Source organism: Aptenodytes patagonicus, chromosome 5 (genome assembly GCF_965638725.1).
Source record: "Aptenodytes patagonicus chromosome 5, bAptPat1.pri.cur, whole genome shotgun sequence".
In the NCBI taxonomy this organism is placed as follows: Eukaryota; Metazoa; Chordata; class Aves; order Sphenisciformes; family Spheniscidae; genus Aptenodytes; species Aptenodytes patagonicus.
In genome coordinates, this window is record NC_134953.1 from 53,507,340 (window position 1) to 53,531,616 (window position 24,277).

Consider the following 24,277-nt stretch of genomic DNA (forward strand, 5'->3'; position numbering starts at 1 on the left):
GTTGGAATGTCCCTCTTGGAGCAGGACTAGCGCCAGCACTAATAATCCACATCTCTGTTCCCTGCTGCTACAGGGCCCCACGGTGCTGGTCACATCCTTGGGCTCTCCTGCTCTTCTTTCATGCCCTGAGTCACGAGGTTTTTGGATCCAGGGGTGTTATGTGCTGGCCTTGCAGTTTGCACCTAAGGTCAGAGGTCCATCCTTGTGCCCAAACACCTCTTTTAGGGTGAGCTCTCTCCAAGGGGGAAGATGTGCCAGGGTAGCAGAGACCCCAGAGTGCTTGGCAATGGGAATATCTGTGATGGAGCTCCCTGCTCTGCATGGGGTGGGTGTGTTGGCGGCTGCCCTGTCACATTGCAGGCCTTTTGGGGACCCCTCTGACATTTGCGGTGGGACCAGAAGCCAACAGAGGTCCCCCTGGCTGCAGGGGGACCCGGCCAGTCACATGAGCAGCACTCAGTTTGTCTCCTACAGCAGATGCCGGGACTGAACTTCTGCCTTGCTGAAATCCAGCCCTTGGGCCGGTGAACCACTCAGCAGTGTGCCAGCCCAGCAGGCAGCTCTCGCCAGATGCCAGAGAGCCGCCTCAGTCCTGTGGGCACCAGTGGCTTCCTCCCACACACGTGGCGATGGCCCTTGGCACTTCCTTCATCAACAAAGCCTTCAGCAAGTTCAATGGCTCTTGCCAGGGTCCCTGGCACAGTGTTTAATGAGAAGGGGCCACGAGGGTGGGCCATCTCCAGCAGGAGATCACTCCTTGGTGTGCACAGTCATTCTCCAGCCGTGGAGGCTGAGAGCTGGGTCCAGCCTCTGCCCTCCTCTCTTTTCCCAAACTCAGGGACAATGCTATTGGGGTGTAGAGCAGTAGTGTTAGCGAGGATATAGGAGAGAAGGGTGAGCACGCAGTCATGATGGTGGGATTAGAAGCTGGTGGGATGGATGTGTCTTCTCAAACATCTCTTGGGTCCCCCATGAGCCCGCAGGATCCTCAGTGAGTCATGGGCACCAACTGTGGTGGAGCAAGCTGCTATTGTTATTCCAGGGCAAACAGGGAGCGTGTTGGGACAGGTTTGGTGGTGCTGGGGCTGGTTCCATCTCCGGATGTCCTGCCAGGGGCACCTCACCGGCGGGTGCTGCTGACACATGGTGGCTGTGTTCTGGAGAGACCTGCCCTGGCACATCCACCCTACCTGTTCAATCACCTGCTCCGAATGCTGCAGATTGGGCTGATGCTTGCTGCTCACTGCCTGATGAGCTGAGCTTTGTAATTAGTTGCAACAGGACCTGCCAACACTCCTCATGACCCAGACATCTGCCAGGGACATGTCATGTCCTTATCAGCCTTTGCTAATCCCCATTTTCTCCCCACCTTTTCCTCTTGCCTGTGCCCACGTCTCCCTCTCTGAGGTGCTCAGCAGTGACACGATTGCTGCAGGACAAAGATCGGCCTTTGCAGTGTTTAGCAGAGCACCGGTATGTGGGCTGTGGGTCCAACCACAGTGTCCTGGACACCACAAAAGTGCTGTTTGGAGCAGAACAGGCAGTCTGTCCTGGACCTTACCCATGCTCGCTTTGCCAGTGTTGCCAAATTCTGACCACCAGCAGCTTCAGTGGGGGCTGGCTGGGGTGTGCAAAGCTCTGCCCATGTTTTCCTGCACAGCCCAGGTCCCCTGACCTCTCAGGTCCACAGTTCAGCTCAGGAGAGAGCAGAGCAGGGTATTAATGAGAGGGACATCCCAAGGCAGGTGCCAGAGTGGCTGGGAGTTACACAGGAGAGCCAGGCTGGTTTCTCCAGAGCCAAACGGACTGAAGCCAAACAGTCCTCAGAGATTCGCTTTTGTCCAAGTTGGAGGTTTCCCCAGAAAATTCTAGTGGGGTTTTCTGTCTGGGAGGTCGAAACAGAAGGTTTCACCTCCTTGCTTCAGGCAGGTGTGAGCAGCACTGTGGCCCCCCCAAGCCCCTGCTTCCCCTGCGGGCCCTGCTTGTCCCCAGTCTTTGCAGGGCTGCTCTGAGTGCAGCTGGGTCAGCCTGGAGGCAGGGAGCTGAGGACGGGGTCCGGGGCAGGTGGGAAGGTGTCAGCCCAAGGTGCTACGGCCAGTGCTGCGTCGAGATATTTCTGTCCTTCTGACCCAGCTTGTTAAATCACAGCTTTTGTCTACAGATCACTCATTTTGTGTTTTCAGCTGAACGTTCATCTCTAGAGGTACCACCTTTTGTGACCATGCTGGGTTTTAGTGAGAGTGAGAGCTCGTGTGATGTGCATGGGGCACAGACAGCCTCTGTGTGAAGGGTGGTGTGAGCACACCTGTGCGGTGCCTGGAGATGCTGCTGCTGTGGTGAATCCCCCACGCGTCCCTTCCCATCACAGCCTCCACCAAGGGTGGGACATGCTGATCAGCTCCGGATGGCCCGGAAGCCGAGAGGCAGCTCATGTATCCCTGCATGTCCAGGTACTGATGGAGCGGCCACAGCAGTGTGTGGGTGCGCTGGAAGCATGCCGATGCGGCAGGGCGTTGGCGTTGGCTAAGTGGCCTCAAAACCCAGGGACAGTCTTGCACAGCCCCACGCAGCGGAGAGGGCACGTTGTGCTGCTGTGATATGCGTGCTCAAGGGGATTTATGTTTTGAAACACAGCAAGGTGGAACCTCACCTTGATCACAGGGGCTCAGCCAGGTTTAATTACAGTGTGCAGTGGGGACGGGTACAAACAGCTGGCATCTCAGGGAGGCAGGATGTGTATGACTGCATCCCTGCGCTGGGGAAGAAGGCGGGTATGAGCTGAGGGTCAGGGGGATGGACACTGCCCTCCATTACTCTCTGGCTTTTTTTGTTATCTCTCATGCTGCTCAAAGCTGGGCTCCTAGCCAGACCCATTTTCCCGGCCCTGCCACACATGGGGTAACCATGGGGCAGGGGTTGCCATGAATGAAGACCAGGGCTGCAGAGTCTCCAAGGCTGCCACGGGAGCCGTGCTGCCTGCACCCTGCAGGTAACAGCGCTGGCACAGGACAGGCACCCGCGGTGTGCAGGAAATGCCAGGTGGGTTCATCATGGTTTAACCTCAGCCAGCAACTGAGCACCACACAGCCGCTCATTTACTCTCCCCCCACCCTGGTGGGATGGGAGAGAGAATCGGAAGACTAAAAGTGAGAAAACTCATGGGTTGAGATAAAAACAGTTTAATAATTGAAATAATAATAATAATAGAATATACAAAGCAAGTGATGCACGATGCAATTGCTCACCACCTGCTGACTGATGCCCAGCCAGTCCCCAAGCAGCGGCCCCCCCGGCCAGCTTTCCCCCAGTTTATGTACTGAGCATGACATCACATGGTATGGAATGTCCCTCTGGCCAGTTTGGGTCAGCTGTCCTGGCTGTGCCCCCTCCCAGCTCCTTGTGCACCTCCAGCCTTCTCAGTCGGTAGAGCATGGAAAACTAAAAAGTCCTTGGCTAGTGTAAGCACTACTTAGACACAACTAAAACATTGGTGTGTCATCAACATTATTCTCATCCTAAATCCAAAACACAGCACTGTACCAGCTACTAGGAAGAAAATTAACTCTATCCCAGCTGAAACCAGGACAGGGTTCAAAAAGTCTCTGACACTGATGGCGGTGGCACTGCTTGGTGAATGGGAATAGGAAGCCATGAATTTCAGCATCGTATGATTATAAGGTAGAACTTGTATAAAGTGCCACTTTTCTCATACTACAGTAATCTGTCCTGAGCTTTGTACTCAGTGGCGATGCAGCTCAGCTTGGTGCAAGTTCTCCTAAACCCAGCTTTAAGCTGCTCCTGTAAGCTCTTACCAGGTTGAACAGACCTGCCTAGGAAGCCTGGGGCTCATCCCAGCCAGCTAGCCTGTCTGGCACAGCGCAACTCTCCTAGCCTGCTCCAGGTTTTAAAAAACTCTCTTTTAAAGTTTTATTATTATTATTATTTTTAAGACATATTTTTAAATAGATCTCCTATTCTGGCTTGGACAGACCTCCTCTGTCTGCCCAGGTCTTGCTGAAGGAGGGATGCTGAAAGGTCAGGCTTGATGCCATCGTGCCTCCCACAGGTGACACGGGTTGGACAGCCTCGGAAAGACATGGTTTCCAGGGCATGTGCCTGTTCACCCAGGTCTCATTTGACTCACAGGCATAAACGCAAGTGTCACTGCTGAGGTCAGTAGGGAAACCTCTCAAATTGCTGTGCAACTCAGGGTCACGTCATGAGCTTTCCTGCCTAGTCACATTGCTCCATGAGATGGATTTCCTCCTTCAGTGGATGGAGGTAGGAGGGAGCTTCCCTCACCCTGGGCACCTGCAGCAAAGCTGCATGGTGGAGCTGATGCATGAGGGACTGTTACTGCTTGCTGTGGCCCCTCACCAGGCTGCATGGCCTCCTGCCATCCAACCATGTGCTGTTCCCAGGTGAGTGGCATCTGTTGAGTCCACCTCTCACTTCAAATGCTCAGATATCTCTCTGCTGACCCTTGGCAGCTACAGAAGCATTGCCTTCATGAGCCCCTGGCTGCTGTTGGCAGCAGGCACTGAGCTGTAGAGCCCAGGGACATGATGGCATACTCCACCAGCCTCTTTCTATATGTGACCTCTGGAAAGCACATCTGGACTAGCTTATAGTGCCTTGCAAAATCCAGCATGGGAATGCTAACAAGGAGACCTGCCTCCTGCAACTTTGGTCTCTCCCAACAGGATGTGGTGCTGGCATCTGAGGCCACGGGACCGAAAGCCACCAGAGCTGAGGTCACAGGGAGGTGATGGGAAGAGCTAAAGCATGTACCAGGAGTGTGCAAGGAACAACCACAGCCTCTAGCTGACCTTGCTCATGTCCGGGCCAGACAACAAGGAACATGACGTGTCCCACTGATGATGCTAGGTATCTCTTAGCTTTTGGCCCTAAGTTGGCTGGGGTGTGTCCTGTGCAGGTGTGTGTCCTTCCCACCCCCACCACTGATACAGGACTGGGAGGAGGTGCCTGACCCGCCAGAGGGTCGTGCTGCCATCCAGAGACAGGCTGGAGAAATGGCCTGGCAGGGGCCTCATGAAGTTCAACACAAGGAAGCGCAAAGTCCTGCAGCAGGGTAGGAACGACCCCATGCACCAGTACACGCTGGGGGCCACCCAGCTGGAAAACAGCTTGGCGGAAAATGCCCCAGAGGTGCTGGCGGACACCAAGTTGAACGTGAGCCAGCAACGTGCCTTTGCAGCAAAGAAGGCTAATGGTGTGCTGGGGTGCATTAGGGGGAGTGCTGCCAGCAGGTGGAGGAAGGTGATCCTTCCCTTCTGCTCAGCACTGGTGAGGCCACACCTGGAATGCTGTGTCCAGTTCTGGGCTGCCCAATACAAGAGAGGCATGGACATACTGGAGAGAGTCCAGCGGAGGGCCACCAAGATGATGGAGGGACTGGAGCACCTCTCCTGCGAGGAACGGCTGAGCGAGCTGGGACTGTTCAGCCTGGAGAAGGCTCGGGGAGTGTCTCAGGCAGGCCAGCACTGGCTCTCTGCCCCCGATACGAAGCATTTTAATTGCAAAGAATTTTAACGGGTGACAGCCCCAAGCACCCGCTTTGTCTCAGCCGGGCCGTGCGCGGGGCTGCGGTGCCACGCGGTGGTGCTGCGTCCCCGCGGAGCGGGACTGCGGCGGCGCCGGGAGCGGCAGCGGCAGCGCTGCGGCCGGCGCCGGGGGCGCGGGGTCCTGCCCGGGGTGCTGCTCGGGGACCTGCCCGAGGCCGCTCGCCCTCGGCACTGAGCATCCCCCGGGGAGCGGTGCCCGGGCGAGGGGAGCGCCCGGCCGCCCCAGGGCTGAGGATGGCGGCGGTGGTCCTCAAAGGGCACGACGTGCCGCAGCGTGCGCTGCCTCCCTCGGTCCTGCCAAGCTCAGCATCCCCTAAAATCAAAATGAATGACTCCCTAGACCTAGCGTCGGGGCCAGCCCAGATCTTAAGCCTCCCACCATCATATCCGTGGCCTGACTTGACCCCTAATGGCACAGTCTCCCTGCTGCCAGTGCCTCTGACAAGGCACTACCCAGACATTGCGGGGCCCAGATCAGCAGAGGGAGCTGCAAGGCGCACAAGGGCATGCTTTCCGGGGAGCTTGGGGGGGCAGGTTTTTTGCACCCACAGCTCCAGGCACAGAGGTGCTCTGTTGCCTGTCATGGGGCTGTTAGATTCCCTTTTTCCCAGGCCCAGTGATGTTTTCACTTGTGGCACTTGAAGAGCACCGTCTACCTGCTCCCTTGGGCAGCCCCGGTTTTGCATGAGACCAGTCACACAGAATGGGGCCAGGCGTGGGGACACTGGGGCCTCCTGCTCAGGCCAGGGTCTGGGCCAGCCTTTCAGCAAGACAGAAAAGCCAGAGCCACACTTGTTTGCTCCACTGTCCTCCTCTGTCTGTGGGTTTGTCTTGTTTTTTCCTTGAAGGGAGGACGTTCAGACTTTAGAGATGACCACAGTGAACCCAAACTGCCTTTTGCTGTCTCCTCTTGCCCCCAAAGGACAGGCTTAAACTTGTCTTTAACCCAAGCTAAATACCACCAGAAAGGCTTTCTTTCACTTATAAAGAAAAGAAATCAACAAAAGATGTCAGTAATATGTGAAATCCTTCCTTTTCATTTTGAAATACTGTGGTTGATTTGTTTTCCTTCTCCCAGCCTTTGAAAGTGACCATTAGGAAAAGGCCTAAAAAGTCAGAGGTGCTCCTTGCCATGGGACCTCTCGGGGCTGCTCTCAGCTGCCAGCCCTGATGGTGACATGGCTGCATGGGGGTCCAGCGCTCTGAGCCAGCTGAGATCTCCTGGAGGTCCCACTGGACACGGGCTGGGGGCTGCCCAGTCTCGCAGCCTCAGGGCAGTCTATGCTGACAGACTGACTGGAGTAGCTGCCCCTGGGGAAGCTCAGCTGTCGTCAGCACGGAGTGATGGAAACAGAACTGAAGGAGCTGGTGCCCGAGGGATGTTTTATCCTTGAGAGAGGCTGGTGGGGGGAGGCTTTTAGAAATGCCTTTCCCCTCGTAATGCTCTCCAGTTGCCTAAAGGTTGGCTGTCCTTGTCCTCCCATCCTCCCTGGCTGCTTCCCTTCCTGTTCAGCCTTGCTGCAGGGACTCATGCATCCCTTCTCCACAAGCTTTGCTTCTCAGGGAGGCCGGAGGAGAGGGGGGCATGGTGCCATGCCACACAAAGCCTGCGGTCCTGGCCCTGGAGTCAGCAACTTCTGCTGTCCCCCATGCCACAGCTGCTTCCTCTCTCACACAAGATGTTTTCTTTGTGTCTGGTAGCTCCATCCCTCCAGTCTGTCCCTGGGAGAGAGCAATGGGATGTGAGAGCTGGAGCCACCCTAGAGAGGTGCCCGGTCCCACGGCTGCAGGCACCGGGTTTAGGGTGATTTTGGGACACGTGTGTGTTAAGGACTGGGGGTGCTTCGCTGGTGCACAGCCTTGCTTCAGTGAGAGCTTTGCATGGCCTCTCGTGCCACCTGCTGCGCATGTGGCTTCTCCCTCTGACCTGTGGGCAGGTTTTGAGGCAAATGCGAGCCTGTGCCATACCTGGGGCACAGTGCTGGCGTGTATTTGATCGCCATCGGTACATTTATGAGGGAATCTCAGGTTTCATCACAAATTAACGAGGCCCAGACATCATCACCGCAGTGCAGACACCTACGCAGTGGAGGATGCTGCGCCTGTGCTTTCCCTGGGAACAGTGCGTCCAGGATGTTTCCGTTTGGCAGGAGGCGCAGAAGGATACAGGACTGCCAGAGCACGGCCGCTTCCTGACGGCGTCAGCCTAAATTTCAGTAAGCACATGGAGGTCTGCACTCATGGCTAGGAGCCTGTCTTCAAAACACGAACTGCTCGTGTGACCCCAGTGCATGCAGCGTTACTGGAGAGCCGCAGGCATGGTGTGTGCTGTGCCATGCCATCAGGACGGCTTCCCCGTGACCGGGGAGGATGAGAGCCAGGCTGTTACTGGAGATGGAAAAGGGGAGGATGAGAGCCAGGCTGTTACTGGAGATGGAAAAGGAGCCAGGCAGGCTGTAAGGATGGCTTTCCGTCCCCCACCGGCTCCCCGGCAAACCGCAGGGGTGGGATGCGCAGGTTTGCTTGGTGCAGGCAGGCAACGCGGGTATTTTGGGAAGGTGGGTTGCAGCCCACCGGAGAAGCCCCACGTGCAGGAGCTCACCGCAACTTGCTTTGGGCGGACGATGCCCAAGTCCCCGGGGCCTCCCACTCCCTACTGGCCCCAGCCTTCCCCCCGGGACAGGGCTCGCCCCGTCCCACGCAGGCAGCTTGAGCACCGGGCCCACGCGCCGCCGCGCCGCCGGGCTGCGGGTGGGCTGCGGGGGGCCCCCGCCGCAGGTGGGAAGCACCGCCCGGGGCGGCCCCGGTCCCGCCCCGCCGCCCGCTCAGCCCCGCCCGGGGGCCCGTCCCGCCGCGGAGGGAGGGAGGGAGGGAGGACCGGAGGACCGGGGCGGGAGCCCGGCCCGGCCCCGCCCGCGCCCGCCGCGCCGCACCTGAGCGAGCTGCGGCGGCTCCGCGCCGGCCCCGGCCCCCTCCGCCGCCCGCCCATGGCTCGGCCGCTGCCGCTGCTGCTCTGCCTGGCCGCGCTGAGCGCCGGCTGCCGGGCAGGGTCCCCCCCCGCCGGCACGACCGGGCCCTCCGCCGAGCCGCTGCAGGACGAGGCGGACAACCAGGAGAACATCCTCTCTCAGGTACCTGCTGGGGAGCGGGGGGATGCGGGGCACCTCGGGGGGTGCTGGGTACCCCGGGGGGTGCTGGGTACCCGCGGCGCGGGGCTGGGCAGTGCCGGGGGGATGCTGTGCGCACCCCGGGTGGTGCTGGGCGCTGCTGTGCACACCCTGGGCGATGCTGGATGTACGTGCTCGGCGGTGCTGGGTGATGCTGTGCACTCGCCCAGAGCTCACCAGCAGTGCTGGGTGAGTGCAGCTGCAGGGAGTTTTATCACCCGGGGTACAGTGAACTCACTGAAGCCCAGCGGGGAGCAGTTCTCAGCCTCCATCCTATCATTTCCCTGGGGGGACTCAGAAAATGGGGAGCTCCTTGGGAGGGGAATCGGTGGAGCCTCTTTGTGTGCAGAGGGGAGGGATCCAGACTCTTTCCCCGCCAGTGGGATGTGGTGGAGGTTTTTGTTAGATTTGGCCGATCAGACTGTGTGCTATTATCTGCCCTCGGAAATGGCTAACGTGGAGACTATTGGAAACATACCATCAAAGTTATTTTTGTGCTTGGGCTTTCAGAAGTGCTGTCTGCAAATCTCCGTAAAGGAAATTCCTGGCATTGTATGGGGCTAATCAGAAATACTGTTTCACTACCAGGTTACGCTGCTTATAGGGTGGCTTTCAGTTGCCCTTCCAGTGCACCCTTACCCTGTTTCCCTGTGTAAAGAAATCTTGCTCAGGGTAGCAGATGACTTATTGGGTCTACTGGACATGGAGCATTAAAAGACAGCAGGACGGGGTTCGTATTTAAAATTCTCGTATTTAAAATTCAAAGCAGTTAGGTCCATTTTACACAAAGTGTAATAAAAAATACCCTGTTGGAAGAAGCCAGTTTTTATTCCCCTTGTAGGTAGGGATCTGCGGTCTCTAGAAAACTTCTTGGTCAGCAGATTTTGGAAGAGACGGCCAGTTTCCTTGAGGTTCAGGGTGTCCAAACTGTCCTTGTCTGGACCTTGAGGTTCAGGGTGTCCTTGTCCCTTGCTGGGCAAGCAAGGACGAGAAGTTCACTAACTGCTGCTGACCTGTGCTCAGCTGTTAGGTGACTACGACAAGGTGAAGGCGGTGTCCGAAGGCTCCGACTGTCGGTGCAAATGCCTAGTCAGACCCCTGGGCCGCGGCGCCTGCCAAAGGATTAACGAAGGTGCTTTCAAAGCAGAGGACTTTTACACGGTGGAAACCATCACGTCAGGACCCAGCTGCAAGTGTGCGTGTGTGGCCCCCCCCTCGGCGCTCAATCCTTGCGAGGGGGACTTCAGGCTGAAGAAGCTGCGGGAGGCGGAGAGCAGCGACCTGAAGGTAGGAGAGCAGCTTGAATTCGGGGCTCTTTTGGGAGGGGGAGATCTTCTGAAGCCTTTTCTTTCTGAGCTTTTTCTATAAAACTTTTTTCCCAAACTTTTTTCTAAAAAAATCCCATAGTTACTTTTATATCTGCATGTTTTGTGTAAAAATCAGGCTCAGCTTAAGGGATTGATTCAAGCAGCTGCAGTCGATGATTCACTCAGCAGCACGCTGCCGATTTACCCCGTTGCGGCCTGGGGTCCGCCGTGGCTGCCTGTGCTGGAAGCCCAGGAGGGACTGGGCTGCTCCCTGCCCTTTGTCCAGCGCTAAGTGTCCCCGGGGGGACAGCTCTGCTCCACTCAGCAGCTGCCAGGTCTTGTTCCCATCACAGAGAGGGGCTCCCAAGGACCCACACAAAAAGCTGTTTTGGTTTCCATGGGCCAAAAGCCACTGGTGCGTCAGCGTGAGGGTGTGTTACACAGCTGGCTGATGGCAGGATGGGTTTTGTTGTTTTAAATGTTGATCCTTCTATACTATTTAGCATTTTATCTCTAGTAATATGTACCTCTTTTCCAAATGTGACGGTGTTTGTTCTAAGTGCTTGTGACTTTTCTTTGATACTTACTTTTGCTGGTCTAGCAGCTGGCATCAGACCCTACCAAGTTTTCCAGTTTGTTACCTGGGTAGGGCAGCAGAAATCCTCCCCAAAGGGTCACTGGCTTGGTCCAGCCCTGGGGAGTCTCCAGAGTAGAAGGTCACGTGCTGGTGGCACTCGTGTGGGTGGTGATAGGACGTACCCCGTGGCAGTGCTGCTAGTCTCAGCTCAGGTGGGAAGGCAGGCATCGTGTGAGGTGCTGTGGGGCAGCCTCCTGCCAGGGCCATCACAATGGGTTTGTTCTAATTAATTTGGAGCTTGAGGATGTGTTTCATCTTGTCCGACTGCAGACAGTTAGCAGCTTCTTGTCCAAGCTCCCCTGCAGCCAGGGAAGATAAACAGGCACAGGCAGATAATCCATCATTTCAGGGAAGGAGGAGTCCCAGTCTGGAGTTGTTTGGTGGTCCCTTGTCTGCAGGAGAAACCAGGATGTGCCACTTGGCCTTAGATGAGGAGCTGTGGTTAGGGGAAGGGGACACCCTCCGGGGTGACAGAGTGACCCCTGAAGTCCCTCACCCGGAGGCAAGCAGAGCTCCTCTACCAGCAGCTCACACCTCTCTCCCCATCCTATCCGGAGCCGGTCAGCCTCCAGGATGAGCAGAGCGGCGTGGCTAGCTGCGCCCTTGGCTCCAGCTGCCTCTTCCCGCCGGGGAGCTGCTCACAGCCAGCTGTGGTGTGAAAGCTTGTCCTCTAGGAACTGGCCTAGGCTTCCCACTCGTTTCGCAAGGATCTGTGGCCAAACGATTTCACAAGGTTTATCCAAATAGACACACGTGGGGTTTTTCTTTGCTGTAAAAGTCAAACCCCGGGAGCTGTGAAAACAGGCTTGCTTTCTTGCTGAGCACAGATTCCCTCCTGGGGTCTGGCGTGCTGGGAACAGCAGCTTCTCATAGGAGAAGCCGGGAGGCAGGAGAGGACACAGCTCTGGTTCTTAGGTGACTCATGAGGAGCAGCTCCCACGCTCTTCGTGGGGGGGGGCAGGAGGGACAGGCCAGGCCACCTCATTGCTCCTAACAGCCCTAGGGATTTTACTCTCCTTGCTGGTCTGATAAGCATCGTTCTTGCCTGGTCCAGCAGCAGGACACATGTAGTTGTGCTCTGTCTGTTGTGTTTTAACAGGCTTTCTTATGCTCTGACTCAAAAACCCTGGGTACTCTGTTTGTGGGAGAGCTGTGGGAAGTTCCCCAAAATGAGAGCCCTCCCTTACAACGGGTGGGCTGGAGGATGCGTCCCCAAGGGAACGGTGAGGAAGGGAGTAGATAAGCCCAGGAGCAGGGGTACGCCTGGGGCACCCCAACACAGTGCCGAATGGCTGCGCTGGGCATCCCAGCTGAAGGTTTCGGTCCCATCCGTACCTTTAATAAGGTCCCATGGGAATGCATGGACCATCAGACAGTGAGAGCCAAAGTCTGCAGTGGGTGAAGGGAAGGAAATAGTCAGTTGACATGTGCATCAGTATGGTGTTTTGGGGAGGGTCAACTTTGTGTTGGTAGGGGTAGCTGACTCTAAGATCTATTTTTGTGAAATTGCAGCTTGCTTCTCCTCTGCTTGTAGGCACGGCGTGCTTTTTGGGGGTCTCAGATGCAGAGTCTGTGCAGGGAGTCTGTGTTTAGGAAGATTTAGAAGGTGGTTAATAAAGTCTGCAACCTTTGTGCATTGATGGAAATTATCCAGCCTGGAGGGAAAGCACGTGTCTCCAGTGGCTGTCTGGCAGGTTGCATGCATTGTATCGGTCGTCTCCGTCCAGTTCTTGGTGGAAAGTGGATGCATAGCCATAAAACAGTCCTTGTCTCTTAATGCTGCCATTTTATCTGGCCCAAAAAAATCTTTCCTTTGCTGTCAGCTCCACAGGGAGACTGCAGAGGCCGGGGTGGAAACTCAGAGTGCTGCCAGCAGTGCTGCCTGTACTTCTCCCATGTTTATGGAGCTCTGTTGACCAGTTTGTAGCTGCTGGGAGAAAATGTCACCACCTTGTAGTAATTCCCATGCATTGAAAATACTTCTCAGCCGTCAGGGCTGTAAGGTCTGCGGTACCACGCTGTACGTGTGGAGGCACGTGGGACTGGAGGGAGCAGGCACGTGCGGGAGCGGAGGCAGGGGATGGCCTGGGAGCTCTCCCCACCAGCCCGTGCCTGGCTTGGCACCGTCCTCTGCAGAGTGAGCACCAGGAACCATATGAAGTGCAGAACGAGGTATTGCTGTCTGGATCCCCAGGATCGGTGAGCAGGGGCTGGTGCTGGGCAGGACACGGGGGCGCAACCCTTCCCGCTGCAGGAAGGAGGTGAATTAAATACAGGGCGTCTCTGAAATGGGTGATTGAAGGAGAAGGCAGCATCCCTCTGATAAAGTTGTTCTCCAGGGGAGCAAACTGTTAGCAGGCTGGCACTGAATTTCAGTTGCTTCACTCTTGCATTTGTCAATGTTTTAAAATTTTTTAGCAAGTTTCTTCTTCTTCCAGGAAAAAAAAGCACGGGATGGCACGAACTCAGAGTCTGATGTCACACTCACTTTTATTTGAGCTGCCGTTTGCTTGTTGCCTCTTTTGTTGCTAGTCACGTCACTGGTGGGGTAGCTAAGCCTTTGGCTTTGTGAGAGAGTCTGCCTAGAGCTGGCAAGGAGGGCAGTGCTCCTCCTTGCTCTGCTTACTAATCCCCAGCACCCAAAACATGCTCCTGAAGCTCTGCACGCTGTGCTCCTGGCTGCAGTAGCAATGTGGCAGGGCTGTGTAAGGAAAAACTTGCGTTTCAATAAACTTGTTGCGCTCAGATGCGTGCATTGCCCTTGACTTTTCGGCTGTAGAAACCACACAGGGTACTTTATAGCAAGTGCCTCTGACTGACGGTGTGCTCCCTTTGCCTTGCAGCTGTCCTCCATTGTCGAGATGCTGGAAAGTGCCTTTTATGGCTTGGACCTTCTGAAGCTGCACTCGGTCACAACCAAGCTGGTGGGTCGGGTAGAAAAGCTCGAGGAGGTAAGATGCATTCTGCTCTCCTTCAAGGTGGTTGTCTTCAGTGGGACTTGCCTCAAATCAAGTACTTCGGTGCATTCAAAGCCTCGTTCCTTCTGGAAGAAATCTTAATTAACTATTTGGTTGAAACTAAACTAGACCAAACTAGACCAGACTAGACTCTCCAAACTAGATCTCCACTGTTCCTCGCAGGCAGTGCCCAGGCCATCACCACCACGTCAGCCTCCCCTGACCCTCTCCAGTTCCCCCCATCCCTTGTGGCCCAAACTGGGTGCGGGATCCCAGCTGTGGCCTCACCAGGACCAGCATGTCCTCGGGGTCCGAAGGGCCTGTTGTTAAGTTTTTCCTCTTCTCAATTTTATGTCTGTGCTGGCATGATAGTTGCTCTCAACCAGGTGCTTTTGTGCTGTTTGATGTGGGGGTGAGCGGTTCAGGGCTGGTGCCAGGACACGCTCACTGGGACAGCTGGTAGCCAAGGAGGTCCAGTTCCTTAAGGACCAAGTTACATCTTGGCCTGCATTTAAAAAGAGCTGAACCCTCAGCACTGCTAAAAAGATGGATAAAGTACCTTCCATTTTTTTCAGAGCAGACTTCCAGTGAAATCATTTTTACTTCCATACGGTTTAATATTTCTTTGGCTAGTACAACGTAGGGTTTGCAGTTTGTTGAGCTGTGCTCAGCTATGTAGCAACAGGTTGCCAGATTAAATACTGGAGTTTTCTCCCGTGGTCTGTATCTGGGACAGTATTTCCACATTCTTGTCGGAGTGGAGCAGTCCCGTTTGTCTGCAGCCAGGAGCCGAGAGGTGATGATTTATAAAGCCAAAATTCCACTTGCAAAGTGTTTCGGGAAGGCACGGTGTGCTCCATCCCAGGGTCAGGAAGGAGACAGCCGAAAGAAGCACGCTTGCCTGGGGGACTCTGGGTTTCCAAGCACAGTGATTGACCCAAAAGGGGGAAAAGGGGTTTTGAAGTCTAAAAATAACAAAGAGCCAATGTTTTTGTTTGCAATCCCACCCTCTTCCTGTGGTTTAGCGTATTCTCCAGTTTTTACTTGGGTTTGCTGCTGAGTCTTTGCTGATTAGGGGAGAGGAGCAAGGGAAGTGGGACCTGTGCTGCCAGCCCTGTGCCGCATGTCCCCGTTGGGGAGCTTCACCGCCATGGCACTGGTAGCCATGGGTCTGGTGGTGGGGTGAGCCCTGTCCCATGGCATGGTGAGCTGGGCTCGCTCAGAGCAGGGTGCGGTGAACACAAAGGGCCCCATCGGGACAGGTCGATGGTCTATTGCTATTTAACATCCACAGTTAGCTGGATTAGGGATGATGGAGGGGACAACCCTTTTTTGGTATCATTTATGGATCTGTGGTCCATGAATTTGTCTTGGCCTAAAACTAGTTGACTGAAAATGGTGCTGTTAGACATTGTCACCTTTAAACGGATCAGGCCAGAGTGACACAGCCCATCAGGTCAGTGAGTGGGGAGTACAGGTTCCTCAAAGACCTTGCTGACGGTTGAGTTGGAGGCTAAGGTAAGGTAAGCGTTAGGAGTTTGGGTATTGACAAATGACACAAGTGATTACTTCATGTGCGGGTACCACTGTGCCCTTCTTCGGTACCAAAGTGGCCCTGTCTACCAGCCTGTTCCTGCACAGGAGGTTCAGCGCGAGCAGTGCTGGTGGCACTTGTCTGTCTGGGCATGTCGGGGTGACCATGCAGTGTGGCTGCTCTGCTCACAGCCCATCGCAGTGAGGCAGATGGGCAGAAGTGGTCTGGTCTGGCTGAAGTAGTTTGGCCAGAGATGGAGCAGTGAAGGTGTAGGAGGGGGGAATTCACAGATTTGGGTCTTTAATTTCCCAGAAGCGGGGCTGTAGGATCATGTATCAAGCAGCTGAAGCTGCCTGCAAGGCACTCGGATGGGATGGAGAAGGACAGGAGAGGTCTGGGTTAGATGGAGATTCCCCAGTGCTGCCGGGGCAGGGCAGAGCTGGAGCAGGCAGTACAGGCAGCAGGTGTGAAATGCTTCCTGCTGCTGGCTTAGCATGTAAATTCCTGTTGAGAGGAGGAGGAGGATCACACCTTGCATCCGCCACAGGATCTGATACAACGGATAGCTGAGATGCTGAACAAGAGCCTGGCAACGCTTCAAAGCATTGGCCTCCCAAGCGGGTGTGCTTTTGGCAGCTGCTCCCCGGTGAAGCAGCTGAGCGGCCTCAAGCAGCATCACAGGCCCCACTCAAGGGGAGGCAGATTTTATCCCTAAGCAGGTCATAAGCCAAACATTACACAGAATAAGTGATAAGGGCACGAGGCTGTCAGAATCAGCCATCCTCCTAAAAGGACGAGGATGTTGCAGCTGCTTCTGCTCCTGCACTGCTCCTAGGAGACCATCATGAGACCCACTACTCCTTTCCTTGCTACAGCAAAATGCTTGCTGGAAAGTCCCTGCGTTATTGGACTCAGCCTTAAAATTGCATGATAAAGCTGTGACTAACAATTCCTGGGTAAAGATGGATTCAGATACCCATGGAGGGGGTTGGGGGTTAACTGAGCTCAGGATGGTATTTTTGCAGAGATGAAACAGTATTGCAAGTTGTTTCCAGTATAACAAGGTATTTATACAAACGGTGTCAGTCAGGGGAATAAACCCCCAAATACTTGGTGCACAGAGCTAACGCCTTCTCTAGCGAGGCAGCTTCTCTGCTTTGTCTTTAGCTTGCAGCTGTTGCATCAGCTGGCGATTTTGAGGTCACAGATGGAGGTCATGGTGGGTTTTAGGAGAAACTAATGGCAGGACAGATTGAAAATGAAGGATCAGGGGGAACCGCCCCCCATCTCTGTGCAAAAATGCTTTGATTGATGCGCCATCTATTCAAAGCAGTTGCCATTTAAGATGTAAAAGATCAGGGAGTGATGAGCAGAGACTGCAACAACCCCTTGGAGACAAGGTGTGTCTATGGTTGGGGGACTGAGAAGGGCAAAGGGGTTTGCCTGCCCTGGGCTGCCTGATGAGCCGCAGTGAGCCCCAGCTCCCTCCCAGTCTAGGACAGCTTCTGAGGGTCACTGGCTCTCTTTTCTCCCCAAATTCTCGCTCTCTTTTGTGGGAGCAGAGGGTGGTGGGGAGGAGCAGTCCCTGAGCACAGGGGCTGCATGGCCGGGCAGTGGGGCAGGACTGGGAGAAGAGCCCAGTGCTGTGCCCCAAAGCCCTGCTGGGTGCTGTTGTGTCTGGAGCTCGAAGGCAGCTGGGAAAGCTCGTGCTTCTCTTGCTCCAAACCAGACAAGTGGGATGCCAACCTTGAGGACTTGCCTTGGGGGTCAGGCAGGCAGTGGCCAGCCAGGATGGGACCCTGCTAGGAAAGTGGGATTAATAAATGGGAGATGAACTCACTAGAACAGGCAAAGGACATGAGGCTGGAACTTAAGATGTTTTAGCTTGTCTTCTCCTCTTCCTTTTACAAGCTGGTGAGCATGGCTGAAGATGGGTGTTGAAGAACCTCAAGGCCACTCTCCCGCTCCATGGGGGCCCATGGCAAAGACTGGATCTGGGATGTGCACACCAGGGATGGGGTTTCTGGATCCCACTGGGGTCAGGGGCACCTTCTTAGCAGCTGAAGTGCACAGCTCCATGGAGAAGCCCAGCTGTGAGCCCAGGATGGGAGCACAGAGCTCGCTGTCTCCTGGGCTGTGGTTTGAGGGCCATGGAGCATCCCTTGTCTTTACGTGAGGTAAAGTGTCCTCTCTTGCTTTTCTAGGGCTTGTCCAGGAACTTCACACAGGAAGGCCACCGGACAGGAGCCAACATGAAGGAGGGTCTGCAGGATCCCCACCGCAGGGACAGGGAGAATTGCTCCAGCCTCATCACCAACAGCCTTGCCGACATTGAGAGCTCGCTGCAGCGGGACGCCGAGGCTGCCTACACGCACACAGAGGTATGACCGCCCAAGCAGGTTGCACAGCTTGAGGTTGCTGCTGCCATGCAAACCAGCCCGGGGGGTGTCTCCTGGATGTGGCCACCGGCCTGGGGTTATTTTCTTCTTGGCTCAGCCGAACCCGTTTCTGTGCCTCCAGCTCCAGCCTGCTTCTCTCGGCACAGCCCAGCTGCCGCTGGGACATAGGAGGGAATAGGAGCAGGCTGCTCCCCTGGCCTCCCCCCTTCACGGGGGGGAGGTTGGTTGTTGGTTTTCGAGGTCAGCGGCAGCCGTGCTGCTCAGAAAGAGTGATGTCATTGTGGGGCCGGCTGGGAAGCGCTGGGAAACTCGGAGCCTTTGATTAGCAGGGCTTGGGGGCTCGGTGGAGGGACAGCCTGTTGCTCTCCCTCCCAGGGAATTACTTTTCCCCAGCCAGCCCCTGTGCCAGGGGTCCCTGTGGGGTCTGCCCAGCGTGGGGACATCCTTTGCCCAGGGCAGCGGTTTCTGTGCAGCCCCAGAGAGGGGTGAGAGGGGTGTTTTGGGAAAAGGCCAGCCCAGGGTGTCCTGACCCCCTTGCTGCTTTGGTGGTGCAATCTAGGGTGGCCTCATGCTGCTCTGGTCTTTACTGGGTGGCTCCTGGAGCATCCTGCCTTCACCCCAGGGTCCCCTCTGCAGGGGCAAAGGAGGTGTCTGGGGAAGGGGGAAATGGTTGCCGCATCATTTCCAGCTCCAAACAGGGGTGCTCAGCTCCTGGGGGTGAGGACAGCCTGCACATTGCCCCCCCCCACCGGCAGCTGGGAGCAGGTGTTGCGGGTCCTATGTAGGAGTGGGCTCCCTGAGCCCCAGCGGGAAGAAGGGTGGGCTCCCATGCATGTGCTGGGGGTTGGCAGGTGGGAAAATGGCACTGAGTATGATGTGCCAGCGCACTCTGCTCGGGTGGGGGGCCGTGCCCCGCAGCAGAGGGTGTCCAGCAGTGCTCCCAGCCCCTCTCCCCCCTGCTCCCCCGGCTGTAACCTGAGCAGGGGCTCCGCTGCCTGCTGGAGGGAAGCCAGCCCCAGCCAGGCAGGAGAGCGAAGCGTGGGGCTTTTATTACCCCAAGTGACCTCATTTCCCAGTGTTCCCCTTTTCTCGCTGTTAATTGCAGCAGGGCTGCGAAGGAACCCTGGGCCCGTCTTCTCAGCCAAATGGGCACCACTTCAACCTTTGGGCTGTCTTTCCGATTTCCTTTAATGAGATTAAATCTTTCAGGCATGAGCTGTGGCAGCTGGTGGCTGCCTCAGCGCGGGGTTCCCATTCCCTGCCCTGGGGAGAACTCCCGGTCCCTGCCTGGGGGGTTCCCAGTCCTGCTGGGAAGGTGCCCTCAGCCTCTCTGCTCTACCCAAGCTTGGTGCACGCCACGCACTCACTAGGGATCAGCCACTGGCACCAGTCCCTGGCAGGCAAGGAGATGTCCAGCGGGTGGACATGTGAGCGGTTGCAGTGAAGGCTGTACCCTGCTAACGCCACCCTGGGGTTCCCCTGCTCTGCCCGCACATCCTGCATCCCATAACCCATGCCTTATTGAGCACCGAGTCCCAGATTTGCAGGGTGGCACCAAGGTTAGGCAGAGGCAACGCTGGTCTGCTGCCCCCGCTGTCTCCTGGGGAGTTTCCCACAGCAGAAGGGACTGAGGTTGGCCCTGAGAAAGGAGGGAGGACAGAGCGTCCTACCCAGCGCTCGGCTGGCCAGCCTGACCTGCCCCATCCCCCAAAACGCAGCCATTCTGACCCATCCCATAACAACCTCCTGTGTCTCTTCCAGGGCAAATATGAAGAAAGATTCCTGAAAGATGAAACCATCTCCCAGCAGATCAACTCCGTTGAGTCCCTCCCAGAGCTGCACCTCTCTCCAGAGGATGAGAAGCCCAAGCAGCTCTTGCAGAGGAAGCTGCGTGTAAGGAGCCGGCCTCCTTCTAAGCCCACCATTGTCCGAGGGGTCACCTACTACAAAGCCCAGTCCACCGAGTCGGAGAATGACATCGAGGAGCAACGTGAGTTGGGTTTGCAGCCGTGTCCAGTGGGATGGCTGGCTGTGTCCTGTAGCAAAGCCAGCATCTGTCCCCGAGTCCTGCCCTGTCCCTTGGGAATGCATGGGCAAAGCGTGTGGGGCCACCACAGAGAGGAGGGCTTGGAGGCAGGAAGAGGTGGGACGATTGGTACCTCACCGCTATGCAGCCTTTGAGCCCTGCATGGGGAGCAGTACAGTGTTGTTATTCCATGGAAAAATCTTTGGTAGCTAAGGAAATAGGTCCCTGCTTTGGTTTAAAACACCCAGCATCAACACCTTTCCAGAAAGTAAATGCAAGTTTATTACATGTGTTAGGCCTGCAGATCCACCTGCCCGATGACATCCCGGGAGGTTTGTGCAGTGGTCAGGGTGGCAGGAGGCAGCTCAGAGCTGTGGCTGGCTGCCCTGCAGCTCAGCAAGGTGCTGCTCATGGAGCAGGGGTCCGAGTCCCCAGGGGCTGGCAGTGCCTGGCAGCATGGGCAAACAAGGCAAGTGCCTTTTCTGTGCAAAGCTGGCTCAGCAGCAAGGTCAGTCAGCACAGCCATGTGTGGATTTGTGAGATCCCTGAGACGAGGAGGAGCAAAGGGCACCGGTGGTCCTGTGCCCTGGGTGAGGTACCTGCTTTGGCAGCCCGGGTTAGGTGGGTGGCATCTGGCTGGGCGCTGCAGCTGTCTCCATTCTGCCCCATCTCTGAGAGCTGGCAGGATTGAATCGCGGTCCATCACCTCCTGCTCTGCTTGGCCTGAGGTGGTGGACATGGATGTGATGGGGTCTCACTGACCTCCTAACATGGGCACCATCAGCCCCTGCTGATCGTGCAGCCCTTCTCCGGCTGGAAATTAAGAGAATTGCATGGATTTAGTACAAGAAAGCCTGGAGAAGTGGATGGAGGAGCCAGAGCGGTGGGGCAGGTGGGGAGGGGCCATATAGGTGACCTGCTCCAGCTCGCTGTGGGGCTGACACCCGTGCCTGTGTTTGGCAGCGGATGAGCTGTTCAGCGGGGACAACACGGTGGACCTGCTGATCGAGGACCAGCTCTTGAGGCCCAGCAGCCGGGCAGGTGAGGGCGTGAGGAAGCCCTCCCCGGTGGGATGGCCGCCCACTCCCGGCAGCGACCCCACCACCCCGCCGGCCGCTGACACTGCTGCAACAGCCACGGTGCCCCTGTCCCCCGCCACATCCACGGGGCCCATGCTGGACCCCACCACTGTAAGCCAGCTGACCCCCACCCCGGAGACCACGACTGCCCCGGCGGGGCTGGTAGAGGAGGGGACCCCACAGCTACCGGCAGCCTTGGCCAGCACAGTGGTGGCCACAGCCACGGAGACCCTGCCCGCAGCCACCAGCCCTGTCCCCAGCCCTGCCATGGCCACCACTGCCGGGACCTCGAGTGACGTGGGGACGAGCCCTGCACTGGAGAGCAGCCCAGGAGCTTGGGGACAGGTGAGCACCCCTGCAACGCCGGTCAGCCCCACCATCCCTGCCACACCGAAGCAGGCCCTGGAGGAGGAGGACATCAGGAACATCATCGGTGAGTGCCTGCAGGTCTTGCACCGATCCAGCTGTGCGCATGAGGGCTGGCTTGTGCCCACAGCGTGTCCTGCTAAACACAGCACAGCTGGATTTGGTCACAGGTGGGAGGTGTTTTGGAGATGATGGCTGGACAAGTGCTTTACTGGGGCACCAGATTTTACTTGCTTGTTAACTCTGGAACCTACTGTAGTTCCCTTCGAGTTTGAAGGGCGGAGCAGGGCAGGAAGGGGCCTCCCTGGAGACAGACCTGGGACAGGTCTCGGTCAGGGCAGGGACATGGCTGAGGCCATGGGGAGCTCTTTGCAGGATCCGGCTGGTGCTGCTGGGGCTTGTGAGGCTGAGCCTAGGCTGAGGCAGCGGGGGTACCTGCTGGGTGGGCAAGGAGTTGGAGGGGGGTTGATGCCCACAGACCCCCGGCAGGAACGGAGGGAGTGTGGCTGCCCTGCCTCAGGCCTCACGAGCCTCTCTCTGCTCACACAGGGCGCTGCAAGGACACGCTGTCCACCATCTCAGGGCCTACCACCCAGAACACCTACGGGCGCAATGAGGGTGCCTGGATGAAGGACCCCCTGGCCCAGGAGGAGCGGATCTACGTCACCAACTACTACTATGGGAACACGCTGGTGGAGTTCAGGAACCTCGACAACTTCAAGCAAGGTGGGCTTGCGCCATCCTCGATGCTGCGCCAGCCGCTGCTTGGCTGGTCCAAGTAGTGTCCCCGTTCCCTGGGATGCTGCACCATGGGGGGATGCTCTGCCCAGGGACCCTCCCCTCTTGGGCACTGGTACCCAGCGTGTGGAGTTCAGAGCATGGGGCAGGTCGGGCTGCCCATGGTGACCTGTACTTGCTTGTCACCATGCCAGGCTGCAGCTGGTGGCTGGGAGGGAGTGCAGGCAGTGTGGGGGGCAGAGGGTGCTGGGGGCTGCTGCAGCGGGGCCACCAACTCCAAAGTAAAAGGGAGGGTCTCGTCAGCAAGGTGTCTCTGCCCCGCAGGGCGCTGGAGCAATTCCTACAAGCTCCCGTACAGCTGGATTGGGACGGGGCACGTTGTCTACAACGGCTCCTTCTACTACAACCGGGCCTTCACGCGCAACATCATCAAATATGACCTGAAGCAGCGGTATGTGGCCGCCTGGGCCATGCTGCATGACGTGGCCTATGAGGAGTCCACCCCGTGGCGGTGGCGGGGCCACTCGGACGTTGACTTCGCCGTGGATGAGAACGGCCTGTGGGTCATCTACCCGGCCATCAGCTACGAAGGATTCAACCAGGAGGTGATCGTGCTGAGCAAGCTGAATGCGGCTGACCTCAGCACCCAGAAGGAGACCACGTGGCGGACGGGGCTGCGGAAGAACTTCTACGGGAACTGTTTTGTCATCTGCGGGGTCCTGTACGCAGTCGACAGCTACAACAAGAGGAATGCCAACATCTCCTACGCCTTTGACACGCACACCAACACGCAGATCATCCCCCGGTTGCTCTTTGAGAATGAGTACGCCTACACCACACAGATAGACTATAACCCCAAGGACCGCCTGCTCTACGCCTGGGACAATGGGCACCAAGTCACCTACCATGTCATCTTTGCCTACTGAGACCCCCTGCCACAGTGGGGCACTGCGAGCCAGGGGCCACCAGCACCTTTTATTATTATTTTTATTGTTATTATTGTTATTTTGTACAAATCAAAGAGTAAATGATGGGTTTTGTTTCAAGCTGTTTTTTTATGGCGGATTGTAGATCGATCCCCAGGCCAGAACCACGCCCTTCGTCTTTGCTGTAACCTTGCTTCTGCTTTTCCTTCCCACACGGAGGAGGTCCAGACGTGGTCCTCCTGATGAGGTTTTTAGCTAAAGATTATCAGCAAGAAACTTGGTGGAGGAGGTGCACGTCCCATGGGAATGTCCTGTCCCTTGGGACCATCTTCCCAGACCTTTGGGGATCCTGCTGTACAACGGGGCTGCGAGCACAGCTCCAGCAGCCCCTGGTGCTGGCACTTATGCTGAGGACTGTCCCCTCCGGCTGGGGCTCTGCCCTTTGCAACCTCTCTGGGGGGGCAGGGCGCACCCTGAGCCCTGACTCATGTCTGGAGCGAGCTGGCGGTGGGAGTGGGACACTGTAAATACGTGTAGATGGCTTTTGTTTGTTCATTTTGTAACCCAAAATAGTCCCCTTCTTTGGCATTTGCTGGGCGAAGTCTCTGCTCAGCCAGGTGCTGGGCTGCCTGGGCAGGGAGCTGCAGGGCTGGGGGAGCCCCCAGGGCTGGGGGAGCCCTTGCTCCCCATCCCACTGCCGCTCCATCTCCCACAGGGTCTCAGCCCATGTGCCCTCTCACTGCTGTGCTTGCCCTGGTCCCAGCTGTTGGCCACTGGGAGCCCCTCGCAGAGGCACAGCCCCTGCCCTCCTGCCTGGCAGCATCTTGTATTTACCTGCTGTCAATAATAAAAGATCAAGTACCTTTGCAGCTGTTCGGGGCTTTCTTTAGGTCTGATTTACCCTCTGGGTGCATGGAAATGCACAGGGTTTTTTTTGGGTGGGTTCTGGTTCTTTTGGGGAGTGCCAGTTTACACACCAAGTGGCAGCAAGGCATGCTGGCTGGAGGGGACCTCTGGGGGGCTATAGGCTGCTTGGGCCTGGCACCAGGGCAGGGCGGCATGGCGTCCAACCCTGAGAAGAGCTTGGCTCTGTCATTCCTACGGTTGCCCTCAGGTCACCATGGGTCACCCCATGGTCTCCTCTTCCCCAGGCTCTGGATAAGCAGCTCATGCAGGTTGCCCCTCCCCAGGAGCCGGGAGGGGGGCGGTCTGGGTGCATGTGCCTTTGGCAATGCCAATGCTGTGCTGAGCAGAGCCACGCTGCAGCCCGAGACAACAGAGATGGCACTGACCTAGTCATTTGCTTAAGAAAAACAGTATTAACAAGCAAAATAATAATAAATAGAAGAACCATTTTATTGCCTTCAGTGCTAGGGACAGAGATGACAGAACTACACAGGACTAGAGGTGCTCTCCACCACTGGAGCCCATGGGTGCTGGCTGAGGATGCAGTGCCGCAGCAGTCCCCGAGCCCCCGGCCCCCAGCAGCAGCCCTTTCCAATGTGCTGGGCTGTGCCAAGCTCAGCCACCACTGCTGGGTCTGCTCCCCATGAGCA

At 56.7% G+C, this 24,277-nt stretch overlaps 1 protein-coding gene across 1 annotated transcript; it reads left to right on the forward strand.

The window, feature by feature from the left end:
* Positions 1-8,572: 8,572 nt before the first annotated feature.
* OLFML2B (olfactomedin like 2B) lies at positions 8,573-23,590 on the forward strand. The gene is made up of 8 exons (XM_076339842.1): positions 8,573-8,716; positions 9,776-10,039; positions 13,540-13,647; positions 17,392-17,568; positions 19,348-19,576; positions 20,576-21,124; positions 21,607-21,783; positions 22,120-23,590. Exons 1-8 carry the CDS (start codon positions 8,573-8,575, stop codon positions 22,719-22,721), a joined length of 2,250 nt encoding a protein of 749 aa, XP_076195957.1. The 3' UTR covers positions 22,722-23,590.
* The last annotated feature ends 687 nt before the right edge of the window (positions 23,591-24,277 follow it).

Excerpts from the sequence above, each read along its gene's own strand:
- OLFML2B (XM_076339842.1), top strand. The coding sequence starts at position 8,573 with ATGGCTCGGCCGCTGCCGCTGCTGCTCTGCCTGGCCGCGCTGAGCGCC. Across the intron at positions 17,569-19,347 it reads CTGCCTACACGCACACAGAG|GGCAAATATGAAGAAAGATT; the intron begins GTATGACCGCCC and ends TGTCTCTTCCAG. Across the intron at positions 19,577-20,575 it reads GAATGACATCGAGGAGCAAC|CGGATGAGCTGTTCAGCGGG; the intron begins GTGAGTTGGGTT and ends TGTGTTTGGCAG.